This window comes from Barbus barbus (assembly GCF_936440315.1).
Source record: "Barbus barbus genome assembly, chromosome: 15".
Classification (NCBI taxonomy): Eukaryota; Metazoa; Chordata; class Actinopteri; order Cypriniformes; family Cyprinidae; genus Barbus; species Barbus barbus.
The window spans coordinates 11,417,501-11,441,747 of NC_136743.1; the positions used below are offsets into that span (position 1 = coordinate 11,417,501).

The 24,247-nt window shown below is 36.3% G+C and overlaps 1 protein-coding gene across 8 annotated transcripts in view; it reads left to right on the forward strand.

Annotated features, from left to right (window-relative positions):
• The window catches only part of tnn (tenascin N), a 32,202-nt gene extending 8,683 nt beyond the window's left edge, over positions 1-23,519 (forward strand). For 3 of the 8 annotated variants that reach the window (XM_079434642.1, XM_079434643.1, XM_079434641.1), the window contains 14 exons: positions 60-434; positions 5,996-6,259; positions 7,315-7,497; positions 7,605-7,694; positions 13,427-13,690; positions 16,908-17,171; positions 18,908-19,171; positions 19,493-19,623; positions 20,411-20,549; positions 20,718-20,869; positions 21,053-21,149; positions 21,267-21,431; positions 21,499-21,662; positions 22,812-23,519. In XM_079434642.1, coding sequence (XP_079290768.1) covers positions 60-434; positions 5,996-6,259; positions 7,315-7,497; positions 7,605-7,694; positions 13,427-13,690; positions 16,908-17,171; positions 18,908-19,171; positions 19,493-19,623; positions 20,411-20,549; positions 20,718-20,869; positions 21,053-21,149; positions 21,267-21,431; positions 21,499-21,662; positions 22,812-22,937 — 2,678 coding nt within the window. In that variant the 3' untranslated portion in view covers positions 22,938-23,519. The remainder of the gene's footprint in view (positions 1-59; positions 435-5,995; positions 6,260-7,314; positions 7,498-7,604; positions 7,695-13,426; positions 13,691-16,907; positions 17,172-18,907; positions 19,172-19,492; positions 19,624-20,410; positions 20,550-20,717; positions 20,870-21,052; positions 21,150-21,266; positions 21,432-21,498; positions 21,663-22,811) is intronic. The other 5 variants (XM_079434646.1, XM_079434644.1, XM_079434647.1 and 2 more) reach the window with 3 other exon arrangements.
• Positions 23,520-24,247: the final 728 nt, after the last annotated feature.

Below are 24,247 nucleotides of genomic sequence, written 5' to 3' on the forward strand. Positions count from 1 at the left end.
TATTTTATGTGATCTCTTCAGAGCAGGTGCAATACGTTAAGATTGTTCTCCTTTGCTAGGTGTGGACACTAGCTGTAGTGGGCATGGCACGTACCAGCATGACTCTTGCAGTTGCAAGTGCAACCCAGGTTGGGAGGGTCCAGACTGCTCCATCTCTTCCTGCCCTGATGAATGCAACGATAATGGCCGGTGTGTTGACGGACGCTGCGTCTGCTATGAAGGCTACAGCGGCCATGACTGCAGCCAGCTCAAATGCCCCAACGACTGCAAAGACAAAGGCCACTGTGTGGATGGCAAATGTGTGTGCTTTAGTGGATTTTCAGGAGAAGACTGCAGTAATGCCACCTGTCCGAACGACTGCATAGGAAATGGACGCTGCGTGGATGGACAGTGCATCTGCAATGAGGGATTCTTTGGAATCGACTGCTCCATGGGTAAGTTGGTTTACAGGAAATTCTGACCAGAATCTAAATTTCCTGATTGTGCTTTATGTGCTTGATTCACTAATAATTTAAATTCATTTGGAAATTGGACTACACTGGTCATGCTGGTCTGTTTTTCACTGTAGATTCAGTAGCGATGTTGCAGTGCCGTGGAATAAACTTTTTTTATAGTATTTCAGTACGGTGTAGTTCTGTCCACATTGACAGTGGAATACATAGACAAGAATTTAGTTTATAGAAACGAGCATCAATTGGTCTAAAAACGAAGAGTTTCTGAGATTCTAACCCTTGTTGTAATGATGGCCTGTTTGTTTATGTAAAAAAAATAGATAAGTACATAATGCTGAAAAAAGGACTGAATATTTACAGTACTTGATTATTGTAGTTTGCTTATAGTTTATTGTAGTTTGCAGATAAATAAATAAAATACAATAAATACAATAAAAATAAAACAAACAAAACAATTATCCAATAATCTTTGTTTGATTTTCAACTTAAAAAAAAAAAAAAAAAAAAATTTTCTCCCAGTATACTAAAATTCAAGCATGCTTAAATGTACGCTTGATTTTAGAGGCCTCTGTAAGCAAACAAAAAGGAAACTTTTCTAGTTCAAGCTTCAACATTGTTCAAACTTTACAGAGTAAACTTACTGCTACTTCTATACTTTTCCAATAAACACTTATATGAGAACTAATTGGAGAACTAATTTGAGTTCATTTGCTCGTATTAACTCTCTCGTTTTTCAGTAAAAGATAAGCCTCATTAGCACAAGGGAATTGTTTTTCATCAATCCTTTTCATTTCCACACGTTTCGCTCTCAGATCTTCAGACAGAAGTGGAGTGCCTCAGAGTTGGAATGCATGGATAGATGAGCTGAGCTTCAAAAAATATTAGCCATGGCCAGAGCCTTAGGGTGTGACATATCATCTGTGTTAACACTTCTGAAATGGTTTTGTAGGGGAGTTAGGGCACAGTGTAATTTTCCCAAAGAATGATAATAGTAGGGAGGGAAGAGAAAGCACTGCAAACTACACAAACAGATCAATTTGGGTGTTGCATTCTAATGATCTTGACACTAAATGGCTTTGGAATATTACTCAAGGGTTTCAGCTGTCCACAACTTGTCCGAAAGATTTTCCATTTCTAACATATAGGGAACTGCCATCGTTATTTAACCACACTCGTTCTTGCATATATTGGGATGTCTGACTTGTAAAATCTTACGAGGATTCTAGGAAGATGCTTTAAAAGTTATACAATGAACACCAGAAGCAATAAAAAAATATTGGGGCTATTATAATATGAGGTATTTATTAGGGTTTGAATGCTCCAGTACTTTTAATAACCAAATCAATGGCCAAAATGATTTTTATGCATCTATTTTGCCATTAATATATTATGTGTCTGGCAGAATTGAGTAAAAATTTACATAAATGTGTGAAAATAAAACAGTGCAAAATTATTCCTTTTAAAACTATTTTATATACATTGAGATTTTTATTGTTTTTTAAATATTTTTTTATTCCTACTAAGACTGCATTTATTATTATTATTAAAAATACATAAAAAATATTGTGACATATTATTACAATTCAAAGTAAATGTTTTCTATTTTAATAGTTATTTCCTGTTATGGGAAAGCTGAATTTTTAGCAGCCATTACTTCAGTCTTCAATGTCACATGATCATTCAGAAATGTATTTCAAAATAACAACAACAAAAATCTTACTGACCCCAAACTTTTGTTTACTACTGTATAAATACAGAAATTTATGTTTCAAGCCTAGACTGACTGGGTTATGTGGAAACGATTACAAACCCACAGAGATTAGACCTGTATGGAAAACAGAGAAAACACCATGAAACGATTCTATGTTAATCGTAAATGTGGTCGATCATCAAAAGATCAACATGGCAAATTTGTTCTGACCACAATGAGTCTAATGGATTTTGGAGGATGTCTTAATTGCAGATCAATAAAGTGCAGATGTTGAAGATTAGATTTACTGTCCCTACTGCTGCTGCTTAGACACTGCATAAAAGGTCACTACAGTTCCCTTCCAGGAACTTCGAGCTGCGTCAAAACGCATATGGGAACGCCATCAGCATAACCGACGCTCTGAATATTGTATACAACCAGTCTAATGGATGGGCGAGGCATCACGGGCGGGGTGACGTCACGACCAGGAAGTATATAAGCACGTGCGGCGGAGCCGGCGTCAGCTTTTTGTCATTCAGCAAGCGCTCTGTGTGTTGTCAGTCTGATTTTAGTCTTGTGAGTCTTATTTAGTGTTGTTTGTCAAGAAAACTAAAAAGATGCCTAAAGTAAAGGCCAAGACATTGGACGATCTCGGATCGCGTTTCAGGTTGTGTGTCAGTCCCTGCCCTCACTACATCACGAGTAGGGACACACACACACAATCTGTGCGTGGTCTTTCACCAAGTGTGTGGATGCGGCACTGGCACCGTTGCGGCTTCAGGGCATCCGCATACTGAATTATATCGACGATTGGTTGATACTCACTCAATCAGAGCAGTTGGCGGTTCGGCATCGAGATGTCGTTCTCGCCCACATGAAAGACTTGGGGTTAAGACTAAACGCCAGGAAAAGTGCGCTTTCTCCTGCTCAGAGAACCACTTATCTAGGCGTGGTGTGGGATTCGACTACAATGCGGGCACGGTTGTCACCTGTTCGGATCGAGTCGATCCTCACTACAGTCATGAGAGTGCGAGAGGGCCAGTCCCTCACTGTCAAGCAGTTGAGGCTGCTTAGGCTCGTGGCAGCTGCGTCCAACGTGTTCAATTCGTCCTGCTGTACATGAGGCCCCTACAGTGGTGGCTCAAGACCAAGGGGGTCTCCCTGAGGGGAAACCCGCTCCGTGCTGTCTGAGTGTCACGCCGCTGTTCGTGCCTTAGACATGTGGAGGTAGACACCCCCTAGTTACACGTTTCCTCCACGGTGCGCTGAGGCTGAGGCCGCTGGTACGTTCCCACGTTCCCACGTGGGACCTGGCTGTGGTCTTGGAGGCCCTGTGCAAGGCACCCTTCGAGCCTATTGAGGAGATAACTGAGAGACTCCTCACCATCAAGACCGCTTTCTTGCTGGCTATCACCTCTCTGAGGAGGGTGAGTGACCTTCAGGCCCTGACTACGGCCTCCGTTGACTTTGCGCCCGGTCTGGCGAAAGTATTTTCCCACCCCCGTGTGGGGTATGTACCCAAGGTCCCAGCGGTCGTGCCGCAGCCAGTTGTACTCCAGGCCTTCTGTCCTCCTCTCTTCAGGGAGCCCGACCAGGAGAAGCACAACTGTATGTGTCCAGTGCGAGCACTGGGCACGTACATCCACAGAGCTGTCCTGTGGAGGAAGTCGGACCAACTGCTCGAGTGCTTTGGTCCGCCTAGGAGGCTTCTTCCTGTTACGAAGCCCACTCTTAGTAGGTGGATAGTGGATGCCATCCATCTGGCATACGAGGCCTCTGAGCGTCCCCCGTTGTCGGGAGTCAGAGCGCACTCGACCCGAGGTGTGGCGGCCTCCAAGGCCTTCTGGGCAGGTGTCTCTATGCAGGACATCTGCAACGCTGCTGGGTGGTCCATGCCCCTGACATTCGCCAGGTTCTATAACCTTGACATCCGAGTCACTCCAGGCTCCTCCGTCCTCTCGTCCTGACACCAGGCAGGGACTTGTCAGTCTGGCGGCGTTGGTATAGCGTTCCCATATGCGTTTTGACGCAGCTCGAAGTTCCTGGAAGGGAACGTACCAGGTTACGTACCAGGTTACGTATGTAACCCAGGTTTCCTGAAGGGAACGAGAGCTGCGTCTCGTAGCCACACTTCCGGCATCCCTGCCAGCGCTTGCTTCATGACTTGCAGCTGACGCCGGCTCCGACGCACGTGCTTATATACTTCCTGGTCGTGACGTCACCCCGCCCGTGACGCCTCTCCCATCCATTAGACTGGTTGTATACAATATTCAGAGCGTCGGTTACGCTGATGGCGTTCCCATATGCGTTTTGACGCAGCTCTCGTTCCCTTCAGGGAACCTGGGTTACATACGTAACCTGGTACGTTTTGTTGTACAAAAAGAAAAGGTGGCGACATTGTAAGAAATTTATATTTAGTCCTGATCACAATAGATTATCAATAAAATGTAATTAAAAGTGCATTTATGGTTATTTAAAGTTGCTTTAAGCATCAGGCTGATGTTTCTCCGGCGTGAAAAACCACCACTGCTGATTTATGCAAGTTTGTCCAAGTCCAAACACAACTGTGTTGTAATTGAAATTGAATTGCTTTGGTTAGCCCTTACAATCAATCAGTAGGAACACGCATTTCCGGCACTTATGCTTTCTTTCCAGCTGGCTGATGATAATTCATTAGTTCAGAAGGCCTTTTTGGAATATTATTTACGGGTGAAATTGTTACTGGCAAACCCAGGAGAGAACAGCAAGAATGGCCAGATTATCTGCCACTGGATGGAAAGCCTCCTGCAAAACTGAAGGAAAACATTTGACTTCCTGCCCCCATGCCATGTGGAACAATGTCCAAACCTGCTGTTCACTCTTACCTGGTTAATGCGGTCTCCACAGCACCCTTTTCTCCCCCCCATGGATTTCCCAGATTTTTTTCTCTCTTGCAGTTTCCTTAAATCCACCACCTCCTTTATGTTTTTCCCTGTAAGGCGGTGGGTAATGTGTTAATAGAAACTTTGCTCCCTGGGCTGCTGACTGTCTGTCTGACTCTGGGGCTCCTGGTTTGTTCCCGGGGCCTCCCCTCTTTTCTTCCTGCTCTGATCTGCAGTTTTGTTAAAATCCCTACTTATTGATGGAGGCTCAAAACCACAGAATGTAACCAGAATGCTCTGTAAACCTTAAGATCACCTGGTATTTCACAAGCTTTATAAATATTAACAAACTTTAGAAATTAAAGAAGAGAACTGGGAAGTAGAAACTTTTAAAGAATAGTTCAACCCAAAATAGAAGTTCTTTCATTATTTTTTCAACTTCAAAGTTGTTGTTTTTTTTGGAAAATGAAAAAAATGAAAGTTGAATGTTTTTTCTTTGGGACACAAAAGGAGAATTTCTGAAGAATATTTTGGCCACTCTTTTAAATATAATGAAGGTAAATGGTAGGGGCTGTTAAGCTGTAAAATGACTAAAAACACCATCCATTTATCATAAAAGTGGCCCATATTACTCATTGTTTGTGTGATGAACAAATCAGAATGTACGTAATTATTCATTGAAAATCTCTCCTTGGCTTACTCATGAGAGTTCATGAGAAGAGTAGCAATGTTTGATTTGTGAATCAGTTGTTCTTTCGAGTCAGGACTTTAAATGAATCAGTTGATTCAATAAAAAATGGTCTGAATGATCTGATTGTACGGACACTGACTATGAAGATTACCACTTACATTTTAGTCTGCTTGTCATTGTTGGTTAGATGAACAAATTAATAATTAATAATTGATAATAAACAGGACCCCAATGTATGGGACAACTAGTATGTCATCTGATGTAAACGAATGCTCATTGACAACTTTTCTTCGTACTTCAGTTCTAGGACCAAAAGGCCTCCGTCTGATCAAAGTCACAGATGTATCTCTGCTGGTGGAGTGGGAGTCTGTGAGAGGAGCTGAGTACTACATCCTGTCCTACTATCCAAAGGGAGATGAGGGAGCCATTAAAGAGGTCCAGGTGGAAAACACAAAAAACTCCTACCTGATCACAGGCCTCATACCCGGAGTCACATACATAGTGCAGGTGTATGCTGTCATCAGAGGCATTAACAGTGAATCCGATGAGATAGTGGCTACGACTGGTAAGAATAATTGTTTAAATACTACAGATATATTTGTAATGTACATGGAAAGCTTTGTAAAGTCAATTCACTTGCATAATGGCTTTATCATAGCAGCAAACAAGCAGTGGTATTTGTGTTAACTCTAAGGCCAGATGTAACTAAGCCATTAGAATTCAATGAAAATCCAAAAACACATTTTCATGGAGATTAATGTTTACAGTTTTGCAACAATATGATGAGCACTACAGCATTTTGATGTGGTCAGTCTTTCATTCCTCACAGCACATTAGACTCTCGTAAGAAAGTGCTGATCATCTGGATGCGATGACAAAGATGAATGGCCAGCATGGGACACTGTCAGTCAATGGGTAACAAAGAATTTGAATGTCTAAAAGCATTTCCTTCTCATATGAGAAGTGTAGCCCAGTCTGAAGTGGTAAAATGCTTGGCTGCAACTCATTTCTATCATCTGGTGGCAGAATGTTGAGGACAGATGCTTGTAAGAAGAGTACCGGAGACATCCGATCAAAAATATGAACGAAATGGCAAAGGATTTGCATTAATTTGTATTACTTGTACCCAAAGAGTGTGTATGCAGAAGCACTGTAGAATTAAGAAAAACTGTTTTTTGGGGGTTTGTTTTTGCTTGAATTAATGCTGATTTATTAATGTAAAATTATCACAAATATCAATATTTTTTTATTTAAACATGACATTATTGTGGCAGATGAGTAAAGCTTAGAATAGGTATTACAAATGTGGCTTTAGAACTCCCTTTAGAAGTTTTTTTTATATATTAAGAAATGAATATTTATTTTCAGCAAGTGCTGTTCCTTTGAATTTTCTATTTATCAAACAATTCTGAAAAAAAAAAAGTTTAAAAAAGTATCATAATCAGCATATTGATTTCTGAAGGATCACGTGACACTGAAGACTGGAGTAATGGCTGCTGAAAATTCATTCTTGTCATCAAAGGAATACATTATATTTTAAGTTATATTAAAATTAATAAAATTAAATTTTGAATTGCAAAAATATTTCACAATATTTCCCCAATCTGGTTTTCTCTTCAGAGATCACTGGTATTGAAGGAATCAAGGTGCTGGGCCAGACAGAGGACTCTATCCAGGTTGACTGGAAGAACCCTGCAATTGCTGTGGACTTCTTCAAATTGACCCATGCCAGCCCTGATGGTCAGGGAGGACAGGAGAATGTGGTAATGAGCCAAGAGGCCAGAACCAAACACACCATTGTAGGTCAGTCCACTGTTAAGCATCCATCTGCAGTCACAGGCCCCTGAGTTTCAGAGTGTGTTGACTTCAGTGGCTGTGTAGTGAGTACAACATGAATGTGTGTTTTTCAGGCCTCAACCCAGGAACAGAATATCAGATAGGCGTGCAAACAATCAAAGGTGAAAGCGAAGGCAAGCCGTCATATGCCACAGGGGTCACAGGTCAGTAATATGCCTCGATAGCAATGCATAAAGTGGAAAATGACATTTCCAGACATCACTTTTGATTTTATTTCATAGTGGAGACATTCCATTGACTTGTATAATGTTTTTATAATGAGTTAATGATATTTTCTATTCTGTAAACCCAAAGCAGATACCTTTTAGCATTTTTAGATTTTCTGCAAGACTTTAGGTCAGTATTATTTTTTTACTATACAACATTAATATTTAATATGTTTATTAAGCCACTTCGTTGTGTCACACTGTCGGTGATTTCACGTTTTATTACTCTTGCAGAGACAATAAATGTAGGTGAAACCTGACCTATATCTGTATAGAGATTACTACTTTAAAATATGCTGAAATAAAAGAGACAAATAGATGCAGAAATTAGATTAATGTTCTGATGTTGATGCTAGAGATAGAATCTTTACCACAACAATCTTTAATGAGTCCTTTCATGCTCTCATGCTTTACTCTCAGAAAATATTTTCTTCTGAAAGGCTTCAGTGTCCAATGGCAGTTAAAATCTTTACAACCCAGTGCATACGACAGATATTTTTCTTGTCACCATAAATCAATTAAATTGCTTCCTTGACTGAACAAAAAAAAAAACAACAAATCTGTTTTATTATTTTACCCAGGTGCTATTGAAATGTGGCAGTTCTAACATTACTTGCTCTGAAAAAAAAAAACAAGCCAAAACCAACAAATATTCATGAAGAACCCTAGAGGCATTGGTTTCTGTATTATTATAGGTATCTTAGTGGTTGGAGCTGCAGATATTTAAAAGTACTGCTCCAGTATGCTTTAGTGCTGAGAGTCTGCCAACAATGAGATCTTTATACTAACTAAACCTGTCAAATAATGTGGAAACAAATTAGTAGTGGTCTGTAAATCTCCCTTAGAAGTTCCCAACGATGTCTAATGAAAAGAAGTCGTTTAAATATGTGATTTGTGTATGTCTGTGCCTTTTGGAAATGTTTGGAAAATCAGAATAATTCTGATGGACTGGATATTTAATATCCCCCCTATTAAAATGTCAATTAGCTATGGCCCTTAAATCATTAAAAAGCATCTGTCATGTTTTAGTCTTAAATTTCATAACCTCAACGCTTGGACTAATATTTATGTCTATTTAACAGCTATAATATAATCTGTTTAATATTTATGCGTCAGTGCTTTTGGTCCAATAATAAGATCATCTCTTTAGAATTATGGTTTAAGATGCAAAATTATGGTTGCAAAAGAAAACTTATCATACGTAACCACAGTTATGTTTATAGGCCGGTTTTACCATAATATATCAAGCACAGGGCAGGGAACTGCTAGATTTTGTATTCAACATCTGCGTCTTTGATTTATTGCTGTAAGCATAAATAAAGTTTGCTTTGTCAGGCTATTTACCTATGGGAATTAAGCTCTTAGCCAAAGGTGCTCGAGATAGATAAATTAGCTGTACTCTGACTCTCCCGATTGCTTTGTCTGAGAAGGCAAGTGAAGTGATTGTGAGAAAACAATCATCGGTATAACAATAAAACAAATTATGAAATCAAATAGTGGTGAAATGTGATTCTAACAGAAATACATAGGTAAATACATAAGATTAAAGTGTTTAAGCGGTCTACTCTTAAAAAAGGTTTTGTTTTAATTAAGATTATTCTGTTCCTAGAGCCCCAAGGCTTCCTTAAAGGGATAGTTCACCAAATATTAAAATTCTGTCACCATTTACTCAACCTCTTGTTGTTCCAAACTTGTTTGACAGTGAAATTCACTGAAACTCCATGGGGCTCAGTGTTGTTTTGGACCCCACTGACATTCATTATGTAAACAGCTGAACGTTCTTCAAAATATCTTCTTTCACAGATGAAACAAAGTCTTAAATGTTTGGAATGATATGAGCATGAGTAGATAGAATGTTCATTTTGGGGTGAACTGTCCCTTTAAATCAGCTTCGAGCTGAAGTATACTGCTTTTTTATTTGATCCTTGTCAGGTAGCTAACATCTGACCTCGTATTATCCCAACAGTGCTAATCTCTTCCAAGAAAAGAGATTTTTACTTTACACAGTCAGGGTGTTGCCAAAAAAGTGGCTGGACACTTTAGCTCTGTATTGGATCTTCTGAGTATTGGCTCAAAATGATAATATATTCGTCTTAAGGGGCTTCTAGAAGAAATAGTTTGGGTGTTATTGCACATTTTATATAAAGAGCCATCTGATTTCTGTAGCTGCACACAGTGAGATTCTCAATTTCAGAAAGTGCTCGGGTTGGTGAGAATTTAATACTTGATTCTGCCTAAATTTAAGGTAGTATCACATCCTTTGCTTCTGTTCCTGACAGCTACAGCAGCCATTAGAGGTGCCTCTGGTAGACAGTATTTTCCCTCCGCTCAGCAACTTATGAATTACAGCACCAGTTACTCCTACACTTAGTCTCACCAAACCGTAGGAGCAGGAAAGGGTTTTTCAATGCTTCCTCATGGACATGGCATATTTTGCACGTGTGCATCACAGAGAAGCCAGAGTGTATATTGCTCTTCTTGTTATCCAGTGCAATGTAGGGTGACCGTGTAGTTTAATGTAGGATTCCTTATGTTTTACAACTGAATAACTGAAGCATTCACACTGACCTGAAGATGAAGAGTGCAATTTATAGATGTGATTGAAGGCCCCCCAACCTGGTTTCTTTTAGAATCAATGACTTGAACAGCACCGTTGAGTTTTTCAAGTTCTCGGGAACCATAAACACAACTTTAAATTAACTGAAGAAGACTGCCTCTATAAAAATAACAAAATGGCTCAATAGGGGACATTTCTTTTGCAATTGAAGACATTCAATCTGCCAGACTTTGATACTTTTGTTCTACCCTGCAATCAATGTGTCCCTCATCACCTCCTCCATAACAATCAGGTGTAGTTCTTCCTCCACAAGGGAGTTTAATGCATCGTTTGTTCAGTGGAAAGAATCATTGGATTGGACTGTTTCAAAGAACTTAATGTCCTGAAAGTGGGTAAGCAAGACCTCACATCTTGATCAGCACTACTTTAAAGCTTCACTTTTCAAGAAGGGCTCAGGTGTTTATTTTTCTCTTGAGCAATGCCTATATTAACTTCAGGGAAGTTTTCTACTTAAAGACTGTTTTGAAAACCAAACAAATTTTCTTAGCTTACCTACAGTATGTAGTTACACAGTTTATCTATTTATTGAAGTTATATTTTGTTCATCCAATCCTAAATGTTAAACGCACCTGCAAAAATGTCATACATCGTTTCTTTTCTACCCAAAGCTAACTCTGCATGGCCATATTCTACATCATTTAATCGTACCCAATATCTAAACTTAAGAACTACCTTACTAACTATTAATAATTTGTATAACAATTCAGTAATTTGGAGTTTATGGAGGCAAAAGTTGTAGTTAATAAGTTAGTTAGTGAGAATTGGTCCCCAAACTAAAGTAGACCCAAAATATCTTTAAATAGTTTAAATATTAAATTCTATTTAAATAATTTAGAAAAATAGTATTTATATAACAAAAAAGATATATTCTCTGAAATTCCTGAAGACCTTTTTTTATTGTATGCAATTGTGAGAATATGTACACAGTTCATTCTTATAAATATTTTATTTATCACAAAATGTATTTATATAAGTTAAATATTTTACTGTAAAAAAACAAACAGACAAATATATATATATTTTCTCTGAATTTATTATCATTTTATGCAGTTTTGTGGAAGAATATTAAATATAAATTTTTTTCCCTGGAATTTTTTTTTTTAGAAAATGTTTTCTTTTTTCATTTGTCAATATATCAGGGTTGTACTTTTTTATTTGAATAGCTTATTTTCTAGTATTATAACTTACTAATTGCAATGCAGATGACATGAATGCACTCACAATTGATTGAAAAAATGACACCATATTCTGTGCATCATTTTGCATTGCATTGTTTCTTCACAGCAAATCTACAATGCACATCTTATGAAGCAGATAATGCTATAATTCTGCCCTGATTTTCATCATGGATAAACAGTTTTCCATGATTCAAAAGAGCTTCCAGCTTTCATCTCCCCTGCTGTACTTTGGCTTGGAAGTTTGAAATGTGTCCAGAGAAATTTGGGAGAAATATTTCTAATCTGACCATACTTCAATGGTCAGAGACAGGAATAGAGATCATCGTCTCAATCACTCATGCTGTTTGATAAAGCACATATTATTTGAATAAGCAATAACACAGAAAAGAGCTGTTTGGCACATATCTTGTCATTATGACGTGGTTGTTTGTGCTGTGATATTGACTAGGTAATTGCAGGAATCATGAAGTTTTCGGTGTCTCATAAATGGATTTAGCGTTGGAGTTGTATGCTGTCCAGTGTGAGCTGTTGCTTTGTATTCTGGCCCATGTTTCAAACTCAGACGAGTCAAAAATGATAAGCCCACCTTGGCAATCAGAGAGCATAAAATGAGAGCTGTGGATTCTAGCAATCTTGGAAGGCATCGGGAATCAGTTTCCATGATGCGGATAGCATGGTGACATTCGGCTAACCTTGCTGCAGTCACAGAACTGTAGCCTAAATGAGGATTACTTTTCCTTGTCTCTTCATTTCCTCTATTGCATTGCATGGGCACTTTCTTAGTTCCAGTGCTCACAACTGCTCACAAATGCATATTGCACTGCCTATATGACCCTCAGATCTTCAGGTCCTGATAACTGCAAATCCATAAGCCTGATGAACTATAAAACCCTCAACAGCATCTTGTTCTTGCAGTTACTTTCACTTGCACACAAAATACAGCAAGTTCAATCAAGAATTCACTAAAAAAGTTTTGTCAGGTAACCTAAACGATATGTTTAAAGCATAAATATCACTAATTGTTGTTTGACTTACGCTGAAACAGGAAAGGTCTTTTTTTATAATATTTTTATGGAATTTTGTGTAACTAAAAAGTAAATTTATCATGTTTGATCAATATTTATATATCAAATATTTTTATTTATTTAAACCACATTTATTTAGATAATTTAGTTTAAATATGAAATTATAATTAAAATATTTTATAATAAAAAAATATTTATACGACAAAAAAGGCAAAAAGATATATTCTCTGAAATCTCTGAAGTCCTTGTATTATAGGCAATTGTGAGTAAATAATACTTATAAATCTATGTTTAAGTATTATGGATGCTATGTTTTAAACATACATTTCACTAAATGCTAAAAAAGTATTTATGGGATTTTTTTTTTTTATCTGATTAAATTTTGTGTAAATAAAGAGTAAATGCATCATGTATTATAACTTAAATTTATATATCTAAAATCTAAAATTAAATATCTAATATTTTATTCACTCAAACAGTATTTCAATAGTTTAATTATTCAATTTTATTTAAAATATTTAAAATAAAATAATCTATATTCAACAAAACAATCTACTTTTACTAATATCTTTTTACGAATATGAATAAAGATATAATGGGAATAAGATCTATGAAATCTCTTTTTATGATATACAATTGTGAGTAAATAGTATCTGAAATATTCAAATATTATGGATTTCATTTAAAAATATCTTTAAAAAATATCTTATTTAAATGATTTAAATACATTTTTCTGGAAAAAAAAGGCAAAAGCACTGATTTAGAAAATTTTGTTTTTTTTGTGCAGTATACCATTGTTGTATTTGTATTTATTTTTACCTGAATGTTTTGAATTATCTTTTTCAACAGACATTGATTCCCCAGCCAATCTGGCAACTAGGGAGGTGACGGAGAACTCTGCAATCGTGACATGGGATGGTGTTCGTGCTGAGATTGATGGCTACATGCTGACTTACAGCTCTGCAGAGGGCACCAGCCGAGAAATTAAAGTGGCTGCGGACGCTACTTCTTACCAGCTGACCTCTCTGAAACCAGGAGTCCTGTACACAGTTTTCCTCTGGGCCTACAAGGGCTCTCGTTCCAGTAGGAAGAGAATGACCGAAGCCGAGACGGGTAAGCTGTTCGCCTTCTGGGTGAGGATGTGGGGCTTTACCCTCACTGTTTTTATTTCCTCGTCTCAAGTGTTCCCTCAAGGGATCTTGCCACTATGCTTTGATCTCTTGAGCTTCGCAGTGAATGGAAACGTGGCATTTTCATATGTTCATTGTTTTCTTGCGCAACTAAGCAGTCATTTCCGTACTTGATTTAATTTCTTTTGACAGAGATTTTTTTATTATTATTATTATTATTAATTAGTCATTTAGCAGATGCTTTTATCCAAAGCGACTTAACAATGAGGACAACAGAAGCAATCAATTGTAGTATTAAAACAACTAAAAACCGATCCAAAACTAAAAGCTAAAACTTTATAAATACTACCTATACACATTTAAAAAATAAAGAAATTAAATAAAAATGACAAATGTATAGAACAAAATTTCAAAACTTAACATTTAAAACAAAATAAATAAATAAAGCTAAAAACAATTAAAAATATTAAAGAACAAAAAGTATAAGAGTATAATAATGATTCTAACATAACACTAAGCCAAACACCAAAAAAAACAACAACTATATATATATGTATATGTAGAACCACACACACATACTTACATACACAAATATATATACATACACATATATAAATTTAATATATATATATGTATATATATCATTACATTTCCATTTGGTTTTGAAGTATTAAAATTACTCAAATTAAATAAAACTAAAACTTAACAAAAGACCTGTACAGACATAATAAATTCTGACATTATTTAACTAAAATTAAAACAGATAACAAATACAAATCACAACAGTACAGTTCATAAGTAATCCTAAGAAATAACACTACCAAACACACATGCTAAAAACAACAACTTAATTACACATAGTAAGAAACAAGGCTTTCCAACAAGGCTTTTGCATGCATTCCTTGGAAAAAAAACCATCTACATTTGTGCAAGCACCAGCAATCTACCAGTTGTAGACATGCTGGAAACAGCGTATTATGGAGCCATAATCTTCTAGTATTTTCCATTCTCCATAAGATGAACCATTATTAACAAATCTCTTTTAAGCTCTTTTAAACCACCATCCTTGTATTAAGACGACTCCTTCATAGCAATTCAAGTTTAAGAAAACGAGAGAGGTTCTCCAGTGGGTGCTGCTGTAGAACAGTAAAGCTGATGGTCTAAGTGCATTACCAGCTGACAGTCAGAGTCAGGAAACACAACCCAAACAGAAGCTCTTGGATGTATAACAAATGTACCCATGCATATTCTCTGTTGGGTTTCCATAACTATTTATCACTGTCCACATTACAGCGTCTAAAGAGCATTAGAAGAAATCTGTGCACTGCAGTGTGAGCTGCATTGTGTATTTCTGTTTACATTGTTAGTGATGCAGCCTTTAACCAACAGCATGAATGATTGGAATATCTACCTTTGAGGCTTTGCTTACTGGAACCAGGGAACTGAAAGTTTAGATTAGCCTTTAAACAAATGAATGTTTTTTGTAAGGAACCTAATCATGTTGCTTACAATAGCTGGTGCCGAAACTTACAAATAACAGTGCTGTATAATATTTGCTACTGGCTTAATTAGCCTCAGGCACGTTAATATGTAATGTAGTAATGCAGATTTTATGTTAATATTTCATATTAGGGAATTAGCATCTCTGCTGATTGCTCAATAATTCACCTATCACTCGTGTTTGCTCTAATATCTGTGCAAATGTTAATCTGCACCGTTTTAGCAAAATGGTCCTTTTACCCTATTTTATCATGTTTTGTGTTTGTATTAACGATTCGCTCAGTGTGTAAATCTTTAGTTTAAATGGAAAGTGTCAATCATATGAACTTCTGTCATCCCAGGTAACACATTTAGGTTATAAAAATGTTGTGGGAACATTATTTTGAAATGTTTCTAAAACATTGAAATGACCAGTTTTCTTTATATAGTATAGCATACTGTAGATATAACATGATTTAAAGGTTAAAATGTTTCTTACAACGTTCTCCTAACTTTATTTTCAACCAAAACAAAACAATATCTGAATTTTTTTTTTTTGTATCCTAACAATGTTCAAATGTCCAGTTTTCTTGTGATTAACGTGATTTAAAGGTTAAAAAAATGTTTCTTACAACATTCTACTAACTTAATTTTCAAACAAAATAATTTTTTTTTCAAATGTTTATTTTTAATATTCTAAGAACGTTAAAACATCCAGTACAAATATCATCATAAGGACGTTCTAAGAATGTTGTTCTAAGGACATTTTCTTTCAACATTATGAGAATGTATGTATATCACATATTAATAATGTTATAAGAACTTTCCATAAATATTACTTAAAGAACATTTTGTCCTAACATTTATATAACTTGAAAATGTTTGTGAAAGATGTCAGAACATTCTTTGTTACATCTATTGATTTTGGTCAGGGTGGCCTTATGCAGACTCCTGCAATCATCATGAATATCATGAATATCAGGAACAAGATGAGTTCACATGCAAACAATGCGGATAGGAAGTTCCTGAAATTACAACAAAACAATAACAGCATAGAAATGGGAAATATTATAATACATATTGATTCAAATGCTGCTACATTTCATAACCAGCACTGACTGACCTGTTATTAATTTTGCTCATGAAAAACACAGGCAATGACACAAAATCAGTGCTTTTTCTTGACAGTTTTGATACTTTCTATATATATATATATATATATATATATATATATAAAACATGAAACATTTAAGAATACTGTTCTACAGCATGTTGTGCTGTTTCCTTTTCTGTCTCTGTGGTGTTGTGAGAAATTGCAACATTATAACAGAACCTGCTGGCTGCATTAATCAAGCTGAACACTAATTTGAGAAAATTGCACTTTTCATGAGCATAGAACATTTCCAAATTTACATTAATTGAAGTCATTAATTTTCGCTGAAGAAGCAAACAACATCAGATAAGATAAAATACTTTATTGATCCAGGAGGGAAATGAAGTCAAACTGTGATGGGAAATAATAGGATTTACTATCTGCATCCTGGATTTATAGCTAATTGTATCAGCATGAAAAGGATAAACTGGCTACCTTCAAGCTTCAGTGATGCATTCCTTTACATGGACATGCATCTTCTTACATCTCCTCTGCTGCACTTTCTATACCTGCATGGCTGAAATGTAGCAATGTTGTGCATTAACCTGTTGTACAAATGGCTTTTTAGATATAGACGCTCCTACTAACCTCATGACCAGGGAGGTGACAGAGGACTCAGCGTTGGTGTCGTGGGATAAGGTGCAGGCTGACATTGATGGCTACATGCTGAGCTACAGCTCTATAGATGGCTCCAGTCAGGAGGTTCAAGTAGGAGCTGACAGCACCTCCTACAGGTTCACTGCTCTGAAGCCTGGAGTTCTCTACACAGTCTATGTGTGGGCTATCAAGGGCCCTCGCTCTAGCAAAAAGAGCTCGACAGAAGCAGAAACAGGTTTTTGAATTGTCTTCCCAGTCGGCTCATGCAAACTAACACAAAGTTCTCTGTTTTGAACAGTTTATCTGTTTGCAGAAATAAGGCGTTATGGCAAGAAGCCGTAGGTTTCTTTCTACAGATAAACTGTCCATCAGTGCATGGCTTTAATGTACACTGTAAAAAAAAAAAAAAAAAAAAGTTGAGCCAACTTAAAAGTTTAAGGTAACCAGCTTCAGCAGATTTTTTAGTTTTCTCAACTTATTTCATTCAAATTTCTTAACTTTTTGTTATATAAACTTAAAACAAGAAGTTGAGAAAACTCAAAAATCTGCTGAAGCTGGTTGCCTTAAACTTTTAAGTTTGCCCAACTTTTTTTTTTTACAGTGTAGAAATGTGCATTAAAAGAGAAGTGTGTCATTTTTTTAAATATTAAAATACTTTCTCATATGCCGTGGTTGTTCACCATTGATTGATTGATTGATTGAATGGTCTTAGTTCTTTTTCCTGTCATTCCAGTTAAACGTCAATGTAGGTTATGTGCAACAAACTTAAGTATTCTGTAAAACAGGCTGCATCGAGTTTTACTCAAGATGTCTTTAAAGGAGCTACCAAAGATGAGCATAACCAATGTTTAGACTGATATCTAAAGATTTTTTCTTCTCGGATATTACAATTGAATAAAACGGCAGCAATAAACCTAGCTAGGTAGGTTAGCTGATTGCCTTACACGTCCATATCGTTTTCAGTTATTAACTGCTATTAACGCTTTCTCCAATAAGCGGGTGAGATTTGTTTATGGGTTGGTCGGCATAAAGCCCATTCAAATTCTAAGACCACCAGTTTGGCCAACAAGGAAAGTAGGGCTGTCACTAACGATTATTTTGGTAATCGAGTAATCGGACGAATATTCTGACGATTAATCGAGTAATCTGATTTTTTTGTAGTAATAAAATAGACCTAAATCAACAATAATAGCCTTTAAAATTACTTAAAGTACATATCTAATAGCAATGAGGCAGTATCAATTAGTTCAAATAGAGTATCAAAAGATAATCATATGGTTTTATTGAACAAAACTGTTAAAATACATTATAAACAATTGAGCTAATGTACATTACGCATTATAACAAATGACTGCAAAGGGCACCTATGGCTCGACGATTGTTTTTACACTTTACTGTGTGATAATGCCGGTTACTTGACATAAGCAAAATACAATCGAGTATTTTTAAAAAATCGAGTACTCGAATTAAATCAAGGAATCGTGACTGCCCTAAAGGAAAGTGTTTGGGAAATTACTTAGTAATAATTAGTAATTATTTTTGCTATTCTCTTTAGTGCCACTAGTGGTAAAGAAATGACGTGCTTCACCTTTAATCAAATGTGTCAACTGTTAATTTAGAAATACATATTCCTACTAACCTCTTGACCAAAGAAGTGAGAGACATCAATGGTTATGGTTGTGTACTTGGCTCGTCTGGGCATATGAGAAGAAATCAACAGCGCCCCCTACAGGTTCACTAGTTTAAGTCCTACAGTCATTGGCATTTGAAAACATGCCTCTAGAATAGCTTTCTTTTCTTCTTAAGTACTTCACACAACAAAACCTATTCATGTCTCATTTCTACCACTTCACTGGTCGAGTCTTTATCTTGTATTAAAAGATAAATTAAGGAAAGAAAAAAAATTAAATACTGAAGCAGACTGTCGTACTTCCTTGAAGAATTCACACTGTTATGCAAATTACTTTCTAGATATAGACGCTCCTACTAACCTCTTAACCCGAGAGGTGACAGAGGACTCAGCATTGGTGACGTGGGATAAGGTGCAGGCTGACATTGATGGCTACATGCTGAGCTACAGCTCTATAGATGGCTCCGCTCAGGAGGTTCAAGTAGGAGCTGACAGCTCCTCCTACAGGTTCACTGCTCTGAAGCCTGGAGTTCTCTACACAGTCTACATCTGGGCTATGAAAGGCCTTCGCTCAAGCAGAAAAGCCACAACTGAGGCTGAAACAGGTTATCTGATTAAAGCAGGCTGTGTGGCTCTGCGCCCGTGCTTTCTTCTTCTGCCTAAAAATGTCAAATGAAGCATGTCGAAGTCTTTGCTAAGGTCTTGTCTCAGCAATAGTGATAAGTGAATTAATTCTGAACATAAAGCTTAAATAGGAAGAATCCATCAGTTTTCGACAGTAACTGGAATGCTAACGCTCATAGTTGTAAGGAGAGACATTTCTCAACCATTTAGAGCTCATTAAGAATGAGTTGTGTTCTCATGATCTTTTCCAGACACATATGATGTTGACTTCATTTAACCTAGTGCTATTTGTTGATCTGCAGAGATTGATGCGCCAAAGAATCTCAAAGCCATTGATGTCCAGACTCAAACCTCCACTATAACATGGAAAGCTCCTCAGGCTAATATTGATGGCTACATCTTGACCTACAGGGCTGAGGATGGCAGTATGCAGGTTTGCTCTACATGCTGACAGCTTTTGAAACCTGTTCAGTTCAATACTGTGTCTGTTTACTGGTAACACTTTACAAGGTGTTTTATATTAAGATTAATCATGCAATAGCTAACATGAACTAAGGATAAACAATACTTTTACTGCATTTATTAATGTTGCTTAATACATTTTAACATTTCAATTTGTATAAATGAACATTAATGTATTATGAACAAACATGAACAAAATTGTAAAAATATATAATTTTATTCATATATGATTTTTAAAAATGTAATCTCTTATACTCTCTTATCTCTTATTTGATGAAAAGAAAGTTCAAAAGAACAGCATTTATTTTTTTTTGTAACATTATAAAAGCCTGTTATGTCACTTTTAATAAATTTAATGTATCCTTGCGGAATAAATGTATAAATTTCTTTAAAGAGAGAAAAAAAAAAAAAAAACTTACACTCAAACTTTTGAACTTTTGTGAATGTATTTTATTTTAGTAAACACAAATGAAAAAATGCTTTAAAAGTTATTGTTCATTGTTAGATATGGCATTTATAGAGTGAATGCATTTTATTTTAATTAATAAAAAAAGAATGCCATAATACATGCAAAAAAATGCTGCAAAATTATAATATGCTATAATATGATACCCAATGCATTAGCTAATGAACTTTATCATAATGTTTTCCCTGTTTAATTTGCATCTGCTGTATTTGTTAATATCTGACAGACACTTGTCAGTTTGTCCCAAATGAGTTTTTCTTTGTTTCACTGATTTTCTGCTTTATTTTTTTAGACTGTGGAAAAAATGTTGACTGCGCGGGAGAATAGATTTGCTCTTTCTGACCTTGCAATGGGGAAAAAGTACACTGTCACCCTTATTGCCTACAGGGGCACGAAGAGGAGTAGGGTAGTGGAGACAAGCTTTAGCACAGGTAATATATTCAGTACTATGTTCCTTCATTTACACATTTATGAGACACCTAATGTATAAACACATCTCCAAGCCATTTTCCCCAAATATTATATATATAGTCATATATAGCCAAGTTAATAGAAATAAAAAACCCTCATGCATTTATTGCACTTCCATTATATTTTAGTGGGCCAGGCCTACCCGTTCCCAATGGACTGCACTCAGATTATGAGGAATGGACACATGGAGAGTGGCGTCTACACAATTTACGTCAACAACAACCGTAGCAGAAACCTGCAGGCGTATTGTGACATGACAACTGATGGAGGCGGCTGGATTGTGAGTATGCCATTATTATTACTATTTTTTCTTACAGATTATTGAATACTGAGATGACTTCATAAAATACAAGGCTTCATTTATTAAATATTCTTCCTGTTTTGATTTTATTAATTCATTTTGTGTCTACAGCATACAGTATGAGTGTTGTATCTAACAACTTATCCTATGTATCAATCACAGGTGTTACAGAGACGAAACACCGGCAAATTAGATTTCATGAGGCGCTGGAGAGAGTATATGAAAGGCTTTGGAGAACTGACAGAGGAATTTTGGCTCGGTATATCTAATAAAGATTTCACATTATACGCTTATTGAAACCTTTCACTTACCCATGTCTTTGCTTCATACCGAACTAGATATTGATTTTGAGCTTTTTTTTGTTGTTGTTGACCAGGCTTGGATAAGATCCATGAACTGACTAATACTCCTACACAATATGAAGTGCGTTTCGATCTGGGCTTGGGATCAGAGCGGACATATGCGGTCTATGATAACTTCAAAGTAGCACCATCCAAACAGAAGTTTAATCTTACCATTGGCAACTACAAAGGAAATGCTGGTGAGTTGAATTATGTAACCCGATTATGCCAGCTAAGTTATATGATGTTATTACACATTGTGTACAGGTGATGCTATGACCTACCACCAGGGAGGGTCTTTCTCCACGGTGGATTCAGACAATGACATTGTGCTTGGTAACTGTGCGCTGAGTCACCAAGGTGCGTGGTGGTACAAGAACTGCCACCTGGCCAATCTGAATGGCAAATTTGGGGACAACAGACACAGTATGGTGAGTTATGAGGGTTTTGTTATAAAGCAGAGTGAAGTAAAAAAAAAAAGGGGGGGGGGGGGTCTGTTTTGGTGTAGTTTATTATTATTTGCCATAGATTCTGCAGTATTGAGATGTAATAACCAGCAGAGGGAGCTCTCAAATTACAACACTGAAGGGAGGATTGAAAGCCAAACCACTTACAAGAAATAGCCCAATAATTCAAAAGAAAAGCAGTGTCCTGGATCTATCAGATCTCATAAGTTCACAAATAAGACGATACTTTCAATTTGGTTGGAGATTTATGTTCTCATTAGAGCCTTTATTTCTTTGAGGCTAACAGGCATACTGAATGTTTTTCATGGAGGAAGGAAAACAACATTTTAGGCCACAAAGTATAGGAAATGTTTTTTTTTTTTCTAAACATCAAACTGAACTTAGGAGTCAGGGCCTACCAACCTTTAAAATTAATTTACTTATTATTTAAAAATTTGTCCATGCGTTGTTTCAGTGTTAACTTTGGCATTTTAGTTTGATTTGTTTTTTAAATATATAATTATAAGTGACCCAAACATCTACTACTATTCAGTAATGTAAATAAATACTTTTATCCTGTACTATAAATTCTTTAATTCAGCAATGATCTATTAAATTGTTCAAAAGTGACAGCTAAAACATTTGCAATGCTACAAAAGATTTCTATTTTAAATAAATGTTGTTCTTTTAAACTTTCTATTCATCAAAGAACCCTGAAAAAAGTATCATGGTTTCCACACTGTTTTCAATATTGATTATAATAAGAAATATTTCTTAAGCATTCTTAAGCATCACCTGTTGACTGCTGAAACAGGAATGAATTATATTTTAAAATACTAAATAGAGAACAGTTATTTTAATTTGAAATAATATTATTGTTTTTACTGTTATTTTTCTTTAAATAAATGCAGCCTTGGTGAACATAAGAGACTTCTATCAAAAACTTTTCAAAAGCTCCTGAATATTTTGAAGCATTTCTGAAAAACTGTCAATCATGGGCAGAATAATTACTGCTCAGTATGAAATCTCTCTGTTTTTTTTTTTTTTATCAGAGAGGCTGCCCAATGATACAATGAATGATTACATGAATGTTAGTAAAATAATCTTAATACTTTTTCTGATTGTGTCTTTTAGGGAGTAAACTGGGAGCCATGGAAGGGACACCTCCAGTCTCTTGACTTTGCAGAAATTAAGATCCGGCCAGTGGGAGCAGCGGGCAGACAGAAGAGGTCATTGAAAAGGAGAGTAGTTGTGTATTAATAATCACTTGACAAAAACTACAAAATGTTATATTAAAATCCAAAAATCAGTATTGGATCAAACCAGGTTGGAATAGTTCTTCATATCAGCAAAGCCACTCTGTAGATTGTATGCTCTGTAACTGTATTTTTGTATCATTTTACAAAAGGAAGATTTAAATAGAATATGCTATACTTTTTTTGATTTAGTAAATATACACACTGCATATGAAAGAAATCCAAACTAAAATTTGTAGCACGACTGACATCACAGTGCCAATCCTAACCCAAAGGGTGTTTTTCATACATTTAAATGAAGGTATATTACATTATAATCTTCACAGAACCTCTTTTATATTACAGAGTTTTGCACCAAAAGACTTTGTACTGTATGATAAAGTTTTGAATGGATATTCAGGATTTCCCCCCCATCATAATAGCTGACGATTAGGATTTAATTCAAATGTCCTGGATAAAAAGACGTTTTATAATACATATTAAGCTAAAATATCTTCCATCTGGTTGTGTACTGTAGTTGTACTATAATTCCTGACACAGACACCAAATCAAGTGTCACATATTTTCACAGAAATAAAGTTTGTTGAAATAAAAAAGAGGTTGGAATATTTCACTCACACATTTCAGGATCAGAGTTGACGGCTATATAGCCAGAAATGATGGGAAATTAGGAAAATTGCACCGCATACTGCAGCATTTCAACGTCATCGTCACTGCAGTGGGCCGTTTGTTAGAAATCTTCACATCACCCCCTCAGAGTAACCAGAAACATAAGTTTAGATCATACCGTGAAAATAACTGTTCTTATAGAGGAACTGATATCAGAAGGAGACATATCAGCCTCAGCAGGAGCTGGACTGTATTGGCTCATCTTCAGGTCTCCAGACATCTGCCAAACTGGCATATCTACTGGGCAAATAGCAGGCTAAAGAAATGTTTTTATTGTTAGTTATTTTCTTTCTATAGGAATGTTTTGTTCAAAATCCCCATGGATTCTGGTACCGAAATGTACCATAAAATGTCCCGGACACCATTTCTGCCGCTCAACAAATGTGGCATGTGTTCAGCCTACAGCTTAGCATGCTTAATTTTTCTCTCATCAGTCCATGGCTGAATCACTGTTTTGAATGGGGTTTGTTATATTTTCTCTCCCCGCCTTCTCCTCCTGCATTAGTGTGAGCTGGAGCATGAGACAAAACAAGGTCTGTTTGGGTGGAGGGATCTGGACTGTGGGTGTGTTTAACCAGGGGAGCCCTGCCTCCTGATGCTCACGACTGTTATGTGATGGAAAGCTGCAGCAATAGGGTGTGTTCG